This window comes from Gymnoscopelus microlampas (assembly GCF_963454915.1).
Source record: "Gymnoscopelus microlampas genome assembly, chromosome: 18".
In the NCBI taxonomy this organism is placed as follows: domain Eukaryota; kingdom Metazoa; phylum Chordata; class Actinopteri; order Myctophiformes; family Myctophidae; genus Gymnoscopelus; species Gymnoscopelus microlampas.
This window is the reverse complement of record NC_139955.1, coordinates 44,357,424-44,380,129: the sequence shown is the minus strand read 5'-3', so window position 1 is coordinate 44,380,129 and position 22,706 is coordinate 44,357,424. Positions and strand designations below refer to the sequence as shown.

The following is a 22,706-nucleotide window of genomic DNA, read 5'->3' as shown; positions in this document are numbered from 1 at the left end:
TCAGGTCCGTCAACGTTCTGATTGGTCAGGCCCGTCGAGGTTCTGATTGGTCAGGTCCGTCAACGTTCTGATTGGTCAGGCCCGTCAAGGTTCTGATTGGTCAGGTCCGTCAAGGTTCTGATTGGTCAGGCCCGTCAAGGTTCTGATTGGTCAGGCCCGTCAAGGTTCTGATTGGTCAGACCCGTCAACGTTCTGATTGGTCAGACCCGTCAACGTTCTGATTGGTCAGACCCGTCAACAAAGTGATTGGTCAAGCTTCACGTGACACATGGCTATAAACACATTATAAAGACATATCGATGACAAAATGTATCAAAGGCGCCGCTACCTTCACACAGGTGTGATTTTTTTAACTTAGTCCCGGTGTCTGCTGTACCTAAGTACTTGCGGAGCCATGTGGTCCATAGAGCAGGGGTCTTCAACAGGGGGTCCGGGACCCCTAGGGGGTCCTCAGAGTTACTACAGGGGGGGCCGCCAAATCTTTGTGTGATAGGATCATGTTTTTTTATATGGACCACTTGAACCCCAGCATCGCTATTCTGAGTGGAACATTAGCCAAAAAAAGCAGATCTACAAGCTCACAACGAGGCGTTGTGAGCTTGTAGATCTGCTATTTTTGGCAAAGAGGTATAGGTGTAGAGGGAAAAAAGAGCAGACCAAGTAAACAAAAAAAAGTATAATCTTATACACAATTTTATACAATATAGAGGGGGGTCCCTGCTTCATCTCTCTCTCAGCTAGGGGGTCCTTGGCCTGAAAACGTTGAAGACCCCTGGTTTATAGTATGTAGCCCATGGTGACATCGATCAATTCTGCATTAAAAGCTTCTAATATATTAACAATTCCCCAAAATGTGCGTTGCACTTTTCTTCTATAAATATCACACTACTAAGGCAGCAACTTGAGCACCTGCCCCTCAAAATGTCTGTGCACGCCACTGTGTCCATAGTCTCGGGTGGAGCATTTGCCAAAGAAATTGCAGATCTACAAGCTCACAACGCGGCGCGCCCAATCCAACCCTGTACTGTACCTCCCAGTCTCATGAGTGGACACGCTAACCAAAAGGCCACTGAGCTGGCAAATCCGTCCAATCATCCGGTGAAGTAAATCTGGCAGGCAACAGGCAGCCATGTAATAACCCCCATGCAGCCAGTCTACGAGGTTGGCTAACTTCCTGCGCGGTCCCCTTGTCATTAGAGCGGGACCTGTAGCTAACGCGCTAATAGAGGGATAATGTCTGCTACAACCTCTGTCACACTTAACCCAGTGAGACCGGGAACGCAGCTGCAGTAACCATACTTTGGCTATTCAAAAATAGCAGATCTACAAGCTCGTAGCGCGGCAAGAGCTTGTAGATCTGCTATTTATTTGAAAAATCGTGAACATTTTTTGCAAATCTTTGAATATATATATATATATATATATATATATATATATATATTTTAAAGCAAACATTTTTAACTCAAATCCTTGCTTCTGGGGGTCCCTGGAACAATATATATTGAGATGGGGGTCCACGGCCAAATACATATTATTTTGGGGGTCCTTGACATGAAAAAAAGTTTAAGAACCAATGATTATAGCGACATAAGTTAAAAATAATTCTGACATTTGTAGAATCCACCAGAAATAAAGATTTGAGTTAAAAAATATTCGCTTAAAAATATATATATATTCAAAGATTTACACAATTTTTCACGATTTTTCAAAGAAATAGCAGATCTACAAGCTCATAGCGTGGCATTTTTTTTTTTTTTTTTTCATTTTTTTTTTTATATAGCGTAAGTATAAAATAATGGTTTAAGTGGTTACACAGATGCGTTCCCGGTTGTGATGGCTTAATCGAAGCCATCCATCCAACACTAATGCTGTAACTCAATGTGCCAAACGGATCTATTTGAATAATACAGCCACTCTAATTACAAGCACCAGCGATTAGTGATTAGTGAAAAGTTCTCCAGAGTTTTGAGTGATTCTTTTTTTTTTTTCCTCACATATTCTCCCAACTTTTTACATCTCGCCCTGCGGTGCCTCAGAGCTCTGTCTGCGCCAAGAGGCCAGCATCTGGCTTGTAAAAAAAACGTTACACTCGATTTGATTACCCATTTAGACCTGAGGCCATTCTTTAAACAATTCTAAATCCTGTTCTAGAATTCTAATAACAGTTTAAAAAAAAAAAAAAAAAAAAAAATTAGATTTTTCAAAAATAGCAGATCTACAGGCTCATAGCGCGGCACTCGGTGCCGCGCTATGAGCCTGTAGATCTGCTATTTTTGAATAGCCAAAGAAATCTAAAGTGACACAGATGCGTTCCAAGTCTTAATGGGTTAATAAACATTGTCATAAATACTATATGCTTCCAGTCGCTAGTCTTCTTTCAATCACCATGATATGCGTTTTGGTAAATTGTGGTCCCATTTATTTAAACATTTATTAATGAATGAATTAGCTTGGAGATTGGCCATTTTGGCTATTCTGTAAATATTTGTTTTCTAATGCATGGCATTTCTCTGACATCGGTTTCACTACATACAAACAAACTACGTATATAATAATGAAAATAATATATAGGTTTTAATCCTCGACTAGTTCGACTACTGCCACGTTGCCGCCCTTAAAGGACCATTTCACCCCTGGAAGAACTTACAGTCACTCAATGTTAATAATATTTGTAGTAGATAACAGTAGCAACATTTGAAGTTTGCACCCTATGGCCAGAAAAATATAGACGTCTGTGTGTTTGACTGGACTGCTGCATTACTACAATGACCATAATGCTTTGGGGCACTGCCCTTCCTTGTGGGGAGGGGAGGCTGTGTGGGGGTGTGGTCTACATTGTAGTCAGGAAATAAGGTGAGATAAAGAGACTATGAATCAAATGACTCATAGTCTCTGAGGATATGGATACATAGATTCTGTATTTATCAGTATCACAACGAAAACTCACTGCAATGTTTTAAAAACAAATGAATAATTAATGAGTCTCTTTGTGTTATGCCAACGATGCTGAGCCTTGAGGTTTGTGTACAGGAAGATGGAACAAATATTTAGAGGGATGACGCGCCTTATGAGAAAAGACAAAGTGAGATATAAAGTAAATCGAGGTGTCATCACTGGGGGCGAGCATCTGTTCTGAGATAGGTCCTAATTGTATTATTTTTGACGTACCCCAACGCCAGAACACAAACATAACCGGTGAGCCTCATTTGCAGTCATTAATTTAACATGACTTAACCCATTGAGACCGGGAAAGCGTCTGTCATTTTTTATTTTTTTTTCTACTTCTACTTCGGGCTATTCAAAAAATAGCAGATATACAAGCTCATAGCGCGGCACCGAGTGCCGCGCTATGAGCTTGTAGATCTGCTATTTTTGAAAAAAATCAAGAATATTCGTGCAAATCATTGAATATGTATTTTTCAAAGCGAACATTTGTAACTCAAATCTTTCCTTCTGGGGGATTCTACAAATGTCTTCTAAAAAAAGTTTTTTGAAAAAAACGTATGTTGCTATAATCAGTGTGGACCCCTAAAATAATATGAATTTGGCCACGGACCCCCATCTCAAAATATCCCAAAAGCAAAGATTTTAGTAAAAATAAAAAATCGCTTTAAAAATGTATACATATTCAAAGATTTGCAAAAATGTTCACAAATTTTCCAAAAATAGCAGATCTACAAGCTCATAGCTTGTAAATCAATCACCGAGTGCCGCGCTATGAGCTTGTAGATCTGCTATTTTTGAATAGTCCAAATAAATCAAAAATGTACACAGATGCGTTCCCGTTCGTAAAGGGTTAAGCAGCTGTGTATGAGTCTAGCACCTCTTGTAGAAGGGAGGATTGTGTGGAGCACAACAGATGGCTTATTGGTGTAAGCTGTGAATTCAACGATCCCGCAGTCATTTTTTTTATGCTGCTGCAGAATCCTAAACATTGGACAGGGACATAACCCCCCTGTATACATAAAAACATATATCAATTATTTTCTTAGTGGTTATTCCATCTATATCAGTTTTTCGTTTAATCAAATAATTAAGGATAACATTCAGGATAATTTGTGTTATTTATTGTACATCAACAAATCAATGTGGAACTAGCCTATAGTAATGTTTGTTTTATAGTGTACAAAAATAGCAGATATACAAGCTCTGTATATCTGCTATTTCCGCTATTTTGAAAGAAGCTCAATTTCCTCCAAAATCTATCTCAGGGGTCTTCAACAGGGGGTCCGCGACCCCTAGGGGGTCCTCAGAGTTACTGCAGGGGGGCCAAATCTTTGTGTGATATGATTTTTTTTTACGTTAACCACTTGAACCCTAGCATCCCTTTTCTGAGGAGAACTTTAGCCAAACATAGCCGATCTACAAGTTCACAACGCCGCTGCGAGGCGTTGTGAACTTGTAGATCGGCTATTTTTGGCATAGAGGTATAGGTGTAGAGGGAAAAAAGAGCAGACCACGTAAACAAAAAAGTTGAATCTGAAACACAATTTTATGCAATATAGAGGAGGGGGTCCCTGCTTCATCTCTCTCTCAGCTAGGGGGTCCTTGCTGGGCTGAAAACTTTGAAGACCCCTGATCTATATTATCACTTAAATCGATAGTTCGATTATAACTGTCGCACCCCTAGTCCAAATATGGAGATGCCGGACTTCACTGTGATGATGACGTCATACATGTAGTATTGAGGTCATAGGCTCTTTGACTTATATAACAGCCCCCCCGATCTGAGACCTCCGACAGCGCTCGATCGGGGGAAGTAAAGCCATGTGCAATAATTCACTGTATACATTCGCCTCAGGTGCTTCCGGATCTCCCTGAAGAAGAAGAAGAAGAAGAAAGAAGATGACGGCCTCCTCGGGAACCGTTACGGTTCCGCGCAACTTCCGCCTGTTGGAAGAGCTGGAAGACGGACAGAAGGGCGTGGGAGACGGCACGGTCAGCTGGGGCCTGGAGGACGACGACGACATGACGCTCACGCGCTGGACCGGCATCATCCACGGACCGCCGCGGACCAGCTACGAGAACAGGATATACAGCCTGAAGGTGGAGTGTGGACCGAGGTACCCGGACATACCGCCGACCGTTCGCTTCGTGACGAAGATCAACATGAACGGGATCAACAACTCCAACGGGGCGGTGGACACGCGCAGCGTACCCATGTTGAACAGATGGCAGACCTCGTCCAGCATCAAGGTTGTCCTTCAAGAGCTACGGCGTCTAATGACGGCCAAGGACAATATGAAGCTGACACAGCCGCCGGAAGGACAAACCTTCGGTAATTGATTGCAACGTCGTTGCTCGTGTGTCTTAAACCTGCACTATCTTAGGGTCATTTCAGACGGGAAGCGGCCGACGTGCCTATGTAATTCATTTTCAGTGAGAGGCGGGCGATTATTTGGGACGCGCGGAGAAGTTGAGGGGTGGTGAGGCGAGTGGGCGCGTTCCTGTGCAATTTTCGCGCGTGTGCTCGCTTGTGCACACGCGCGCGAGCGGCAGCAACTGGATTGGTGCGAGCTTTTCTTTTGTCCGCACCGCACAGGAGGACAAAAACAACAATGATCGCGGCGCGATCACCGCCGATCCAAGCGGTAACGCCCGCGTGGACCGGTTCCCGTCTGTCGCGACCTTTAGACATATCGTTTTACAATGATCAAGATGCTCACTGCACCGAATTAACGGTATCATCGGCAAGAAAAAATATTGGAATTCATTACTTATTATAATAAAAAATAGCTCATCCAAAAAAATATCCCTGTAGTAAAGCACTGATAGTTCAGTGCAACTCTCACGACCCATAAAAACATAATAGAAAATCCCTTTATCAAAGTTAATTTTAACCATAACCTTCATGATTGACATCCATCCATCCATCCATCCATGAGATTCACAACCGGAAGTATTCGCTCAACACCACTCCCCTGGCTTCCTGTCATTTCCTGTCTTATCAAACATAGTCCCTCCACATATGCGGCGAGTAGCATTTACTCAAACGATGCTTCAAAAGACTCTCCCTTTATCTACCAAATCCATGCAGACATCTACGACCCACCGACTGCTTCCACTTCCATCTAGAAGACCAATTTGGAGGAACACCTCACCTCAGCTGACTTCATCCAATCAGCTTGAGGAAAGGAATGGGTGTCCACGGAGGTCCCAAACAAAGGTCCCTGGCACCAACCACCCACCCAAGGAGACTGTGGTCAACCCTCAATAGATTCAGGACCGGACATGGCCCCCAGTGACTGAAAGGAGGATTAGTCGCCCTCCATACTGTAGATCAAGAGGCAACTGCTTGGCTTGAGGACTTTGCATTCGCTAAATAAATACATCCCTGTTATCCGGGGTCGGGTCACAGAGGCATTACGTTCTTGTAGATAATCCCAAACTTCCTTCCCCCCCGGCCTGGCTACATCAGACGGCACCGCCTAGGAGATCCTGAGGTGTTCCCACCCAGGCCAGCAGGGTGATAACAGGTCCATAGGTTTTCACCTGGTCCACCACACAAAGAAGCAAGAAGTAAACCATTGCTAAAGAATGCAAGCGACTACAACGAACACAAATGTTGTAAAACAGCAGCTGGGAAGCAAAGGCTGTGCCGAGTGGTCACTAAAATGATTCAATTCCTTTACTGGGCGTTTTTTGTCCCTGTGGAGCTGTGGTAATAGACGAAGCACACATTGCACACTCGCCCCAAAGCCAACCAGGGAGACGGGACACCGTGTTATACAAACATGTATTCACGTGTCTCTTCACCTTTCCTGATCTTTCCCTGTAAAGCCTTTTCGCCCCCCCATTTGTTGTGCCTGATTTGCCTAGTGTGAAAAGAGGCCATTTCACACCCGGCACCATTGGCAAATCCCTTCCCCCTTTGTCCGTAACAAGGCTTGGACAACTCATTGATGTTTCACCGAAGTGCCGGAATGGCAGGGTCTCTGAAAGGTGACGTTTGGAACGTCACATCTGTACTCGTCCCCGTGAATTTCTACATGTGTGAAGTCCAGTGTTGCCAGATTCTGTGAGACGACCAGCGACCAGGTCTAGGAAAAACCAGCCCAAAAGAAGCGACTATGGGCCACACGAGCACTTTAACATGTACATCAGCTGTTTGAAAATAGCAGATCGGCTGTAGATCGGCTATTTTCAAATAAAGTCTTGCGGGGAAATTATAATAAGCAGATCTGGCAACCCTGACTGCATGTCATGTTCAACCCAATGAGACTCCATCACCATTCGACACTTCTTCCACCCCCCCAGAAACCGCCAGGTTCTTCCATCAGATCAGTTCAGAAGGGGAATGAGTGACATTGACTGATGGATAACGGGTCTGAAGAATAGGTTTTAATAAAAAATAAAAACCTTAACGGCGTAGTATATACCACTGGTTCTCAACGTGGGGTCCAGGGACCACCAGGGGTCCAAATGGACTCTTATGGGTCTGGTATACACCAGGGTGCAACTTAACTTTTTTTTTCTCCCTTTTTTTTTTTTTTTACTGTATAAGAGGGTGTGTGTGTGTGTGTGTGTGTGTGTGTGTGTGTGTGTGTGTGTGTGTGTGTGTGTGTGTGTGTGTGTGTGTGTCTGTTTATCTGGAGTTAATCTTGCAAACCGCTGGACTGATTAGTGCCAAAGTTGTGTGCACACTGTCAGTACGTCAAATAAGTACATTGACACTTTTTTTCTCACGTTGGCACTCGCCATGAGCTTGTATATCTGTTATTTTTTGAATAGCCAAAGAGTGACACAGATGCGTTCCAGCTCTTAGTCTTATTGGATGTCAATATGGCTTAGATCGGGCTCAGACCTTGCCCAAAGGTGACCGTCGTAGGCAACTGAAGTCGCAGGCAGACCACATGAAGTCCCAGATTTCCATGTGGATCTTGAGATACACATGGGAATCCGATTTTATTTAATTTATTCTTATGTCATCATGGCTCTGAAAGTGGCTGAGCCGTCTATAAGGTCTGTCTGTCTGTCTGTCTGCCCAGAGCTAATCTTGCCACTGGACCCATCAAACAGCAAATGTCTTGTGCACACTGCCATTCGGTTAACTGCTAATTTGTTTTGACTTGTGTTCTATACCAGTGGTTCTGAAACTTTTTCATGTCAAGGACCCCCAAAATGATGCATTTGGCCGCGGACACTCCATCTGAAAATATTTTGTTCCAGGGACCCCCAGAAGCAAAGGCTTGAGTTACAAATGTTTGCTTAAAAAATATATATATACAGATGTGCCACTTCAAAACTTCACACGTTACTGTTCTTTCCCTGAAAGTGCCCTGAAAATGCATTTTTTTCCTCCCTGTTCTGCCCTTAAAAATTCACTGTTTTGCCCCTGAAAAGAAGTTGTCACTACACACCCCCGTTTTTCCCTTCAACAGACATCCATATACATGAGAACAAAAGAATGTGTGTTGAAGAAGGTGTCAGACTCATTATGAGGCGAAAGGTGATTTGAAGAGGTCCTTGACCAGTTGCTCAAATTAATTAGCATCATAAAAGCAGTGATCATCAAAATAATTCAGCATTTTAAATGCCCTTCTTTGTCCCTCTTATTGCCCTGGGAATCCCCTGAAAATGTAGTCTTGCCGATGGCAGGACATTTGAAGTTTTGAAATGGCACATCTGTATATATATATATTAAAAGATTTGCACACATTTTCAAGATTTTTCAAAAATAGCAGATCTACAAGCTCGTAGCGTACGAGCTTGTAGATCTGCTATTTTTGAATAGCCAAATACATTTTTTTAAATGACACAGATGCTTTCCCGGTCTTAATGGATTAATGTTATATATGAAAGTCGGTGGCAGTCAGATCGAGCTGTAACCTCCATCCCAAACATGGATGGAGACATAGATACGTCATAGACTGTCATCATAGGACGTCAGAGGAGGTGGTGACCTCCAGTAATGACCGGGTGGCCGACGAGGAAATAAGCAAACAAATGATCTACATGTTTACACATAGTAACGTTTATCTATTCGCAGTGATCTCACAGTGATCAATAACATAGCGAGAATGGAGTGCAGAGATTTCCATCATGGCGGCAGGCAGAGAAGCAAGTTGGTGCTGGAGGGCAGAATAAGCATAAAGAGCTTTCTGTTAGGACTCAGCGTGCTGATGATCCCCATAACCAGGGCGTTCCTCGGACACCTCTTCGACCGGGCGGCGTTCGACCATCTGACGGGATCGCCGGGCAAAGCGGTGATCTGCGTCCACATAGCGGCCGTCAACGGGCTCCTGCTGCTCGCGTACCGAGGAGGACGAGGACCTCTGTACGAGGTCGCCGTGCGAGCCTGCTTCCTGGGCGCGGCCTTCGGGTGCGGCCTGATCGTGAGCTTCTCCTCCCGAACGGCGTGGACTCGCTTCGGCTGGTACGTGTGCTCGCTGTCCTTCTTCCACTATTCGGAGTTCCTGGCGACGGCCGTGGTCAACCCCCACGGTCTGTCCGCCGACTCCTTCCTGCTGAACCACAGCGCGGAGTACGGCCTGGCGGCCGCGGCGTCGTGGCTGGAGTTCGCCGCCGAGTGGTGGTTCGTCGGAGCGTCGGAGCTGAAGCGGCGGCTGGACTGGCTGAGCGCGGCGGGCCTGGCGATGGCGCTGTGCGGGGACGGCCTGCGCAAGGCGGCCATGCTGACCGCCGGCTCCAACTTCAACCACGTGGTCCAGAACAAGAAGGCGCACGGCCACGTGCTGGTGACGGCCGGCGTCTACGCCCGCGTGCGGCACCCCGCCTACGCGGGCTGGTTCCTCTGGAGCGTGGGCACGCAGGTGATGCTGGTCAACCCCGTGTGCGCGCTGGGGTACGCGCTGGCCGGCTGGCTCTACTTCCGGGAGCGCGTGGAGGAGGAGGAGCTGGCGCTCGTGCATTTCTTTGGCGAGGACTATGTGGAGTACAAGAAGAGGGTGCCCACGGGGCTGCCTTTTATACCCGGCATCCGTGTCAACTAGGGCCAGTGGTTCTCAAACTTTGTTCATGTCAAGGACCACCAAATTGACACTTATTATCCCCGCGTACCCCCATTTGAAAAGATAGATGCCAGGGACCCCCATAAGAGAACAGTCTTTATAAGGCTCTAGCAGTGATTCTCAACCATTTTAATTCAAGGACCCCCCAGTTTGACATGCATTTAAGCTACGGACCCCCATTTAATGTCTTTTCTATCTCTGGGACCCCAATTTATATTGTAAAATCAATGTTAATTTAACTCTGATTGTGTACACATGGAACCAAATGGGCCGGGTCCATTTTGTTCCATTTGTACACTCTCAGAGTTACAGACCCATAAGGGTCCATTTGGTTCCTAACTATCCATCTACAGCTGGGGACCCTCCCCTAGGAACCCTGGGGGTCCCCGAACCCCACTTTGAGAACCAATGAACTAGGCGCTTGGAGGACATGCGCAGGACAATGCGAACATGCCGGTATCAGAATCAACTGTTTTGTCTCATCACAGGTTTACAGGTGTAAAACAGGGGGTGACATTTAGTTTTGTTCAAGCTCCATCGTTTTTTGTTATTTCAATAAGAGAAAGGGAAGAATGGGGGTTAAGGGTGAAGGAAGATTAATAATAAGCAAACAAATGATCTACACATTTACACATAGTTTTCACATATATCTTTCGTCCTCTAAGACAAGTCTTAGCCTTTTGTTTTAGCCTTTTAATGTTTTCTTTTGTTTTCTTTTTTTCTCCTAATAAAATTGTTTTTAACCCATTAAGACCTGAAGCCGATTCTACATGTCTCCTACATCTCAACAGTTTTCTGAAAAACGTATGTTGGTGCTCAATCTTTTTCAAGTCAAGGACCCCCAAAATGATATGTATTTGGCCGCGGACCCCCATCAAAATATTTTGTTCCAGGGACCCCCCAGAAGCAAAGATTTGAGTTATAAATATTCGCTTTAAAAATATACATATTAAAAGATTTGCACACATTTTCACGATTTTTCAAAAATAGCAGATCTACAAGCTCATAGCGCGGCACTCGGTGCCGCGCTATGAGCTTGTATATCTGCTATTTTTGAATAGCCCAAAGTGTAAAATAATGCTTTCTAGCTCAAATCTAAAATGACACAGTTCCAGGTCTTAATGGGTTAATATATCCGTTGCTGTCTGGCAGAACCGTCCTATCTCTAACTTTGAGTGTTTTTTCGTAAATTAACGCCCGACTTTATCATACTACAGCGTCACACAAACGCTGCAAATGTAGCAGATCTACAAGCTTGAAACAACATGTTTTGAGCTTGTAGATCTGCTACTTTTTACTATCTTTTGAATTCGAATCCTGGAAAGTATAACAGTTTTAGACACATGAGGTTTCCAACCGACAGAAACGATATACAGTACCTATATAACCTATTAAGACCTGAAGCCCATTCTACAAATGTCTTCTAAATCCCAACAGTATTCTGAAAAAAACATTTTTTTTCTATATCAGTGGTGCTCAAACGTTTTCATGTCAAGGACCCCCAAAATGATATGTATTTGGCCGCCGACCCCCATCTCAAAATATGTTGTTCCAGGGACCCCCCAGAAGCAAAAAATAGAGTTAAAAATGTTCACTTTAAGTAATATATATATTCAAAGATTTGCATGCATTTTCACGATTTTTCAAAAATAGCAGATCTACAAGCTCGTAGCGCGGCACTCGGTGCCGCGCTACGAGCTTGGATATCTGCTATTTTTGAATAGCCAAAGTGTAAAATAATACTTTTTTAGCTCAAATGAAAAAGTGACACAGATGCGTTTCAGGTCTTAATGGGATAAAGAGAGAAGTGTGTGTGTGTGTGTGTGTGTGTGTGTGTGTGTGTGTGTGTGTGTGTGTGTGTGTGTGTGTGTGTGTGTGTGTGTGTGTGTGTGTGACATTACATTACTGTAACGTTATAGCCCATATGGTATTCATGTATTCACTTGGGTGGGTGTTTGCACAGCGAGTCCGGAGACAATGTGGCAAATTTCATCTCTAGTCTCGACACACGCATACTTATTATTATTAAAGGCCTGGCAACGTGGGAGAGCAAATATCGCACGCACGCACGCACGCACGCACGCACACACTCACTCACTCACTCACTCACTCACTCACTCACTCACTCACTCACTCACTCACTCACTCACTCACTCACTCACTCACTCACTCACTCACTCACTCACTCACTCACTCACTCACTCACACTCACACACTCACACTCACACACGTGGAAAAAAGTACTCAAATGTTTTACTTAAGTAAAAGTATCAATACTGCAATGTAGAAATACGCTGTTACTAAAAGTCCAGAATTCAAAATTGACTTGAGTAAAAGTACAACAGTATTGGTATCAAAATGTACTTAAAGTACCACAAGTAAAAGTACTACAATGTTTGAAAATAGCAGATCTACAAGCTCACAACTTGTCACGATGCGACGCGTTGTGAACTTATAGATCTGCTATTTTCAAATAGCCTAGCAATAAAATAGGGCTAAAGTGGTTAATGTATGTTTTATAATGTAATAATTTATATCTGCAAAGTAACTAGTAACTAAAGTTCAATCTAACACACACTGAGTTGAAAGCTGTTTGGGGCCCATTTTCATTTTCCGACGCCTATATTAGAGATAATAAACCAACAGCTTTTATGACGTTCAGGCAGGTTTACGGCATAACAAATGCATTATCGTTGTTGTCGGGCAGAAACCTCTTATCTCCATGCGCTAACTTGTTGTGTTTTTTCCGTAAATTACAGCTTAAATAACGACGTGCTTCGTCGTAACAAGTCACCTATAACTGATACACAAGCTCACAATGTGATCAGGGCCGGTTCTGGGCTGATCAGCGCCCTATAGGCGAGATTCCTCTGATGCGCGCGTGCGAAATGTTTCGGTTTCTGGGTGGATTTAGATTTTTTATGGGGCCAGGCTTCCAGCATGGACCCATATTGTTATTCGCATTATTCCATTTCTTCTTCTTCTTCTTCTTCTTCTGCCACTTTTGGCAGTTCTGGCTGAACCGTGCAGTCGCTTTTTATGAAACTCGGCCATATGATAGATGGTCATGAAAAACGATCAAAAAATAAATCTCACAATCTTTCGTCAAAAGGTGGCGCTATAGCACTCAGTTGAAAATGACAACTTTGAACAGGTACAACTCATGCCCTGTTTCACCTACAGCCATGAAACTTCGATGCACACATGCGTCTCCTCATGCTGAACAACTTTCACACTCTCACTTTTGACCTCTGACCTTTAGATCTCCCACCATTTTGAATTATATGAAAAACAGTTAAAACCTATCTCCTCCTGGGATTTTTGAGTAATCTGCACGAAACTTTTTACACATGAACTTTGGACCTATACCAAAAAACGTTTGCAAAATATCTTCCATAAGTGAAAAAATGAAGCTTTAATGAGCCAATGAATATTGCAGTTTTATGACAATTATTCATCTGCCCCTAACACATACATGCAGACTTACCATTCTTTGAAACTTTGCAGAAATGTAAAGGGCCATTCCAAATATCACTGAAACCAATCTTACTCCAATTGGTCAAACGGGGGCGCTATAGCAATTTTTTGAAAATTGAAACTTTAAACAGGCAAAAGTCATGCCTCGTTTGGCCGACAGCCATTAGACCTGCTTACACATGTGCCTTGACTAATGAGGAACACATCTATCATGTTGACCAGTAAGCACCGCCCTTAGATTGTCCGCAATCTTGAGCAGTTTGAAAAACACTTAAACCCAGGATTTTTCAGCTATTTGCGTGAAACTGTATGATCTGTGTGATCTCCTTTTTCACAGGTTCTTGTCTGTTGGTGGCTTCTCGCTTAAATGTGTGCCCCACAACCTGAAGGTCACCAGTTCAAGCCTCACTTGGTGCAGACTTCATCTAAGTTGCATTTCACACAACATGACTATCAATGAATACATCTGCAATTGTTAAAGATAACATGAAATACTTAATTGAGTGTTTTTTACATACAGCTGATCTACAATCTCACAACTTTTCAGATAGCAATGAGAGTATCTTTTTTCAATGTATAACATACTTCATTGTGAAAATAGCCAATGTACAATCTGACAACTTTTAATGGTTTGTGAGCTTGTAGATCGGCTACTTTCACTAATTTTGGTTCTGAGGAGATGTACAATTTCTTCATTGGTAAATGGTTTGTGAACGAGTGATCTTAGTGTTAGTGAAACAGGGGCTTGGGTCATGACAGAAGGCAAGAGTGTGTGATCCTCAACAGACAATATCAGCCTGGACAAAGATATAGCACTATAGGTAGTGTTGCAGCTACCTAAGAGTGCTTCATGACCGTAAGGTTGCCGGTTCAAGCCTCACTTGATGCAGACTCATTTAAGTTGAAATGCAAAAAACATGACTCAATCTATTCCGTTTCCATGGCGCTCTCTCTCTCTTCAATCTATTCCATTTCCATGTCTTTCTCTTCAATCTATTCCGTATCTCTCTATATATCTCTATATATATATCTCTATATATATATCTCTATATATATATCTCTATATATATATCTCTATATATATATCTCTATATACTCTCTCTCTCTCTCTCTCTCTCTCTCTCTCTCTCTCTCTCTCTCTCTCTCTCTCTCTCTCTCTCTCTCTCTCTCTCTCTCTCTCTCTCTCTCTCTCTCTCTCTCTCTCTCTCTCTCTCTCTCTCTCTCTCTCTCTCTCTCTCTCTCTCTCTCTCTCTCTCTCTCTCTCTCTCTCTCTCTCTCTCTCTCTCTCTCTCTCTCTCTCTCTCTGAGGGGTGGCCATAGCTGAGTGGTTAGTGAGCCCGCCTAGGGAGCCAGAGACTCTGCTTGCCCCAGGTACGATTCCAGGCCAGGTCAGCAAATGTGTCGATGAAATGAAATTTGTCCCTGAGCAAGACTCTTAACCCCTAATTGCTCACAGGCACTCATTGGAAACAAGACGGCAAGGACTTTCATGAACTGACCTGTTAAAGGAATTATCATTTCTCTTTCTCTCTCCTGGCCCCATATTATCGCTGCTTGCAGCTATATTTTTTTCTTCAGTTTTTGGCTACTTTATTTCGATTTTAGGGTTAGGGTTAGGTTAAGGTTATGTTATTTAATTCAGATTTTTTTTCCTGATTTTACCGATTTATTATCAAAACATTTAAAATTAATTAAAAAAACATATTATTATTTTTTTCTACCAACTTTTTTTTGTCGCCTCTCCAAACCGCCGCTCTAGGCGGCCGCCTATGTCGCCTGTATGGACGTGCCGGCCCTGAATGCGACGTGTTGTGAGCTCGTATTGTGAGCTCACCTACACTGTTGTTTTTGTTTTTTTTTTATATTTTTTTTTCCCGCGATTGTGTAACCCTTATTTTTTCACCCGGTTTCAATTTCTAAGTGATCCTGGGCGCTACACTCCCCTCACCAGCCTAGGGAGGCCAGGGCCGAGCTCATGCCTCCTTCAATGCATGAGAGCCAACTGACCTTCTTGTCACCTGACAGGGGGGAGTTTCCCCGGTAGGACGTAGCGCGTGGAAGGAACACGTTATTCCAACCAGTTCCCTTCCCCTCCATCAGGCGCCCCGGCTGTCATGGGGGAGACGGTATAGTGACCAGGATTACTACATGTTTTTGTGAGGGTATTAACTACCCTGAGAGACACAGGGAGAACATGCAAACTCTACACAGAGTAGGCCCTTTCGCCAACCCCACCTAGGGTATGGGCAGTGGTGAGCTGTGGATTTTTGAACTACGGGTGCTGTATTTTATGACGTCGCACGCGCGCGCACGTGCTTGCGCAGGCATGTGCACATAGCCACTCAGCTCAGTGCTAGTTGAAATACTGTATTCAACATGTGATAATTAATGTAATTATATGTATTATTATTTTGTTGCATTGTTAATTTGTTGTTTTTATTTTTGTTTCAAATTAATTATTTTATTTTCCTTTTACATTTTTATAAAAGCCCTTTACATAGACTCACCCACACATAAGTAGTTAAAATAATCAGACAACTTGTCTTTGTCTTGTCTCAGAGAACTGGGTCCTCTGCTAAGCGATCCCCTTCACACCTTGCCGTGCAGAGACTGTTGTCTGTCATTGTGAGAGGAATGTAACACATTCAATTCAAGTCCGTGTCTTTCCTCGAGTAGCCTAATGTTATGCAAAGCAGCCAGGTAGACGCTATTGAGAACGGCTCGCCACTGACGGCGCGAACCTTGAGAGGCTATTGTTTTTAAACTTTAAGGCGTTAAAGACCGCCGCTGACGGTGCGTGCATGTGGAGCATGCGCGAACCCCCAGCCCCCATAGTGTCAGAACTAAGGGTGCGGCACTCCCTCCCGCACCCCCTACAGCTCAACCCTGGGTATGGGCGCTGATGACGCGGAGGAGAAGACACGCCCCATGCGCCCACAGCCACCTACACTGTTTTTGACTATTTTTGGAGAATGAAAGTGAATTGTTACGCGTGTCTGTGGGTTCTTTTATGAAAATTTAACCGGTGAAAAGAGCTTGTGACTAAATAATAACTACACACTGGATCCATTGGAACGCAGGTTCTTTTCTTCTCTCCCCATTTCCTGAAGATAGCCGATCAACAAGCTCACACGTTGTGCGCTAGCTAGCTTGCTTTGTTGACGTGCAATTTCCCGGCGAAAGCTCTCCCCAGGATACGGACGCTGGTTTTTTTTAAGTGGTTATATAGTTCTCGAAGGTAAACGTGTGGGAGTGAGAGAGTGAGGATAAATGTTTGTCTGGAAGAAGTTTGGTGTCTCTCGCCCTCACAGCGTAGGCGTGACAACTTTTCCAAAGTGAAACATTTTTGACCTTTAACCCATTGAGACCGGGAACGCATCTGTGTGTCATTCTAAGACGTATTTGGCTTTTCAAAAATAGCAGATATACAAGCTCATAGATCTGCTATTTTTGAGAAATCGTGAAAATGTGTGAACAACTTTGAGTATTTATGTATTTTTTAAGGCTAACATTTTTTACTCAAATCTTTGCTTGGGGGGGGAGGGGGGGGGGGGGTCCTGGAACAAAACATTTTGATATGAGGGTCCGCGGCCAAATACTATAATAATAGTGTTTTCTAAATCCTAACAGTATGTTTGCTATATCAGTGGTGCTCCGACTCAAACTATGTATGTGGTCGCGGACCCCCATCTCCAAATATCTTGTTCCAGGGACCCCCCAGAAGCAAATATTGGAGTTAAAAATGTTCGCTTTAAAAATATATATTATATTCAAAGATTTGCACACATTTTCAAGCTTTTAAAAAAAATAGCAGATCTACAAGCTCATATCGCGGCACTCGGTGCCGCGATATGAGCTTGTAGATCTGCTATTTTTTGAATAGCCAAAGAAATCTAAAATACAATACACAGAGGCGTTCCCGGTCTTAATGGGTTAATTATAGCACCCCCATCAGGCGGACTGGGGTCATGTTTGTTGTGTGCGAGTAACACACAACTCCCAATCACTGATGAAAATGTCATGTCTCCACCGTTTACTCTCTCCCGGGAATCTTACAAAACAGCAGCAGGAGAGGAAGAAGAAAAATAAAACGTTGTGTGGAAACCTTGTATGTCCGAAATTATTATTATTATTTTGTTGCTGTCGGGCAGAAACCTCTTATCTCCAATTCTAACCTTTTTTGTGTTTTTTTTCTTTCGTACATTAAAGGGAGAGTTCACCCAAAACATTACTTTTTTTCTATTGATTCGTCACCCCATGGAGACTTGAATTCATGAATACTTTTTTGTTTTGTTTTTGTCACATTCAATAATAACCAATAACCAATCATTTGATGCCCTGCGGACCGGTAGGCAACGGGTTCCGGTATGACACACAAAGGAGACTCGTTGTGTCTCCTATAACGGAACCGCTGCCGTTCATCAAATTATTTTTGTCTTAAAAATGTGACCAAAACAAAAAAATATCCATGAATTGAAATCGAAATCGATAGATAAAAAGACATTTTAGGGGTGAACTATCCCTTTAATGCCTATACTTGATCATAATACAGCATCACACAAAATAGCATCACAACAGATCCGCAATCTCGAACGGCGGCACAAAGCGGCGTGTTATACATTTACGAAAAAAATATAATACGTTTTTTCTAAACCATTAAGACCTGGAACTGTGTCATTTTTAGATTTGAGCTAAAAAAGCATTATTTTACACTTTGGCTATTCAAAAATAGCAGATATACAAGCTCGTAGCGCGGCACCGAGTGCCGCGCTACGAGCTTGTAGATCTGCTATTTTTTTTTAATCGTGAAAATGTGTGCAAATCTTTGAATATATATATTTTTAAAGCGAACATTTTTAACTGAAATCTTTGCTTCTGGGGGTCCCTGGAACAAAATATTTTGATGGGGGTCCGCGGCCAAATTCATATCATTTTGGGGGTCCTTGACATGAAAAATATTGAGCACCACTGATATAGAAACATACGTTTTTCAGAAAACTGTTGGGATTTAGGAGACATGTAGAATCGGCTTCAGGTCTCAATGGGTTAAAAAACGTGATACGAGGTATCTTGCCCGACAGAAGCGAAATACAAAAGAAACAGGGTTCCAGCCCATCGGGCTTGAACCCGTAATGAGGGCTCCAGCAGCCCAGACAAGTAAATATCATCAACATGCCAGCATGCCAACGTGTACACACACACACACACACACACACACACACACACACACACATTTGTGTTGCTACTGTATACTGTACTTGTGAGGACTTCAGCGTTTTACAATGGCAGCTTTATGATTATGAATGCCATGTTTTAAACCCATTAAGACAGCGAACTTATCTATGTCATTTTAAGATTTATTTAGCTATTCAAGAATAGCAGATCTACAAGCTCATAGCGCGGCACTCGGTGCCACGCTATGAGCTTGTAAATCGTGACAGTATGTGCAAATATTTTAATATAGATATTTTTAAAGCATTTTTTTTTACTCAAATCTTTGCTTCTGGGGGGTCCTTGGAACAATATTTTGAGATGGGGGTCCGCGGCCAAATACATATCATTTTGGGGGTTCTTGCCATGAAAAAAAAAACGTTTGAGAACCACTGATATTATAGCAATATACGTTTTTTTCAAAAAACTGTTGAGACATTTGTAGAATCCCCCAGAAACAACGATTTGAGTTAAACATGTTCGCTTAAAAAAAATAATAATATATATATATATATATATATATATATATATATATATATATATATATATATATATATATATATATATATATATATATATATATATATATATATATATTTTCAACGATTTGCACTTCCAACATTCAGCAAGACTGTGCTGCCGTGAAGGTGCATGTCCAATAGAAGCGGTTGAGAATGTTAAATTGAACCAGCCTGATCCTTATATCTTTAGACATTTTTGTTTATTCCTATCAGATTTCATTCCACTCCAATGTCCAGGTTGTAGATCCCTCTCCCATAATGTTTTCAACCCATTACGCACAGTGGTACGTGTTTTCAATAAAGTATTTAGTCAAAATGAGGCCCCGTGGCCCTGTAAACGCAAACACCTTAGTGATGCCATCCAACAACTCAGAATGTTGAGTTCTGGATGAACCACATGGATTGAAACCTGTATTTATTCTCAACAAGATCACAGAGATCATCACACACACACACACACACACACACACACACACACACACACACACACACACACACACACACACACACACACACACACACACACACACACACACACACACACACACACACACACACACACACACACACACACACACACACACACACACATCAACAATTAAGTAGACCCTCCAGAAAAGGGGCATAGTCAGCCAAATGGCACAGATTATGCGGGGAGATTTATTTTTTCAAACAGCGCATAATCGCATATTTCCACACAAACGTTCCGCATATTTCTCAACTTTTCGCATACTGTACTGTAAGTCATTTATTTTTTGAATATTTCACAACTTTCCGCATACTTCACAACTTTCTGCATATTTCACAACTTCCCTCAATTTCACAGCATAAAATTACATAAAAACCCCGCATATTGCATTGCAATTTCAAGTATTTTACCCCACATAATCACGGATTTTAGCCCACATAATCACGGATTTTAGCCCACATGATCACGGATTTTAGCCCACATAATCACGGATTTTAGCCCACATGATCACAGATTTTAGCCCACATGATCACGGATTTTAGCCCACATAATCACAGATTTTAGCCCACATAATCATAGATTTTAGCCCACATAATCACAGATTTTAGCCCACATAATCACAGATTTTAGCCCACATAATCAGGGATTTTAGCCCACATAATCACGGATTTTAGCCCACATAATCAAAGATTTTAGCCCAAATAATCACAGATTTTAGCCCACATAATCACGGATTTTAGCCCACAAAATCACATATTTTAGCCCACATAATCACAGATTTTAGCCCACATAATCACGGATTTTAGCCCACATGATCACGGATTTTAGCCCACATGATCACAGATTTTAGCCCACATAATCACGGATTTTAGCCCACATAATCACAGATTTTAGCCCACATAATCACGGATTTTAGCCCACATAATCACAGATTTTAGCCCACATAATCACATATTTTAGCCCACATAATCACGGATTTTAGCCCACATAATCACGGATTTTAGCCCACATAATCACAGATTTTAGCCCACATAATCACGGATTTTAGCCCACATAATCACAGATTTTAGCCCACATAATCAAAGATTTTAGCCCACCTTGGGTCGGTTGCACCAAGTGGGATTAAATAAAGCTTAGTTTAGGGTTAATCAAAGATTTGTTGATCTAGGATTTATTTTAATTCGAGTTGTGTTGCACCACTTAATTTTAAGCATTGCTTAACAAATCTGTGATTTAAATCCTTAACCTGTGATTAAAACGTTAAACAGTGATTAAAACTTTAAACAGTGATTATTTCATGGATTCAACTTTGTTGTGTGTCCGCCATCTTGGATTTGCGCTGTAAATAAAAAGGAATACTTCTTCTCTTGAGCCAAATATCATTAGAATTACTTTTTTATTCACTTTTGAGATAATTGCAGGCCCAATTTTATCAATTATTCTCATTGCAGACTCTTTGCTGAATCTGTACCGCCTTTTAAATTCAGCATTATCATAACATTCGACTGGGTTTAGACGGTCCCTTATTTTTCTTTGAGCTACTCTTTCGTTTTCATGAAGCCATCTGATATATGCTGCCATGTTTACATTTAAACCACCTGTACTGCAAGTTTAGAATTAATCCCTTACTGACATTTAAATTGGAGTTTAAAGTAGTGGTGCAACAGGATTAACATTAATACAGGTTTACTGTGAAAATGAAAACCAAGATTAAAAGGATGGTTTAAAACTAAACCTGGTTAGTGGAAACTAGGTTTAAAGTTTGGTGCAACTGGATTAATAGATAAACCTTGATTTAAACCAGGTTAAAGCTTATCCCTCTTGGTGCAACCGACCCATAATCACGGATTTTAGCCCACATAATCAAGGATTTTTGCCTGAGTTTGTCTGGAGGGTCTAAATAAGACACCTACATTATATAAAACACAGAAACAACAAAATAGAGAGAGAGAGAGAGAGAGAGAGAGAGAGAGAGAGAGAGAGAGAGAGAGAGAGAGAGACATGACACATGACACATGTGCAGCCCTATGAATAGCACTATGGACTGAAAAAAGTCATTTATCCTTTTTTTTAAGTGAGTCATGCTGTGATGACCACACACCGCCCACTTCACACTGGGTGTGAAATTTTTTATTATGAACAGGCCATGAGAATATATCATAGGTCAGTCTCAGCTCTATGTTCCTGTAGACAGTGGTGGGGAAAACAATAATCCCATGTTTGTACCCGTCTTCACACCATTTTTGTTGTTATTACCTTAGTGAACCTTTTCATAAAGACCCGCCCCTCGCTTCCCTTCACACCAATTGCAAACCGTTTCCGGTTGCACTGACAGGCACTTTTCGCAGAACTAGAGGCTTCAAAACGGGTCTAAAGAAACCAATGTCCCCTCATCCATACATTTATTATTATTAGTTTTTTTTTAATCATTATTATTATTATAATCCTCTGACTCTGTCCATGGTGCTGAAGTCATGTTGTAACATTGAGACTAGCTGTGACTCTGTCCATGGTGCTGAAGTCAAGTTGTAACATTGAGACTAGCTGTGACTCTGTCCATGGTGCTGAAGTCATGTTGTAACATTGAGACTAGCTGTGACTCTGTCCATGGTGCTGAATTCATGTTGTGGCATTGAGACTAGCTGTGACTCTGTCCATGGTGCTGAAGTCATGTTGTAACATTGAGACTAGCTGTGACTCTGTCCATGGTGCTGAATTCAACTTCTGGAATTCACGAGTTATATCAGTGGTTTTCAACCTTCTTCATGCCAAGGACCCCTAAATTGGTATACATTTGGCCGCGGACCCCCATCTGAAAACGTCTTGCGCCAGGGACCCCCAGAAGCAAAGATTTGAGTTAAAAATGTTCACTTTGAAAAAAAAAAAAAAAAGAAAATACACACACACAAATACACATACATTATATATATATATATATATATATATATATATATATATATATATATATATATATATATATATATATATATATATATATATATATATATATATATATATATATATATATATTTCAATAGCCAAAGCTATGTGTTTAAA

The 22,706-nt window shown here is 42.1% G+C and overlaps 2 protein-coding genes across 2 annotated transcripts; both read left to right on the top strand.

Moving 5' to 3' along the window:
* Positions 1–4,845: 4,845 nt before the first annotated feature.
* Positions 4,846–5,286, top strand: LOC311065452 (ubiquitin-conjugating enzyme E2 variant 2-like; the record flags this gene model as incomplete). The annotated part of the gene is made up of 1 exon (XM_084085807.1): positions 4,846–5,286. The coding sequence occupies one exon, from the start codon at positions 4,846–4,848 to the stop codon at positions 5,284–5,286; it is 441 nt and encodes a 146-aa protein (XP_083941933.1).
* A 3,734-nt stretch (positions 5,287–9,020) lies between these two features.
* On the top strand, positions 9,021–9,953 carry LOC311034087 (protein-S-isoprenylcysteine O-methyltransferase-like; the record flags this gene model as incomplete). Its single annotated transcript, XM_084041830.1, has 1 exon — positions 9,021–9,953. The coding sequence occupies one exon, from the start codon at positions 9,021–9,023 to the stop codon at positions 9,951–9,953; it is 933 nt and encodes a 310-aa protein (XP_083897956.1).
* Between the last annotated feature and the right edge of the window lie 12,753 nt (positions 9,954–22,706).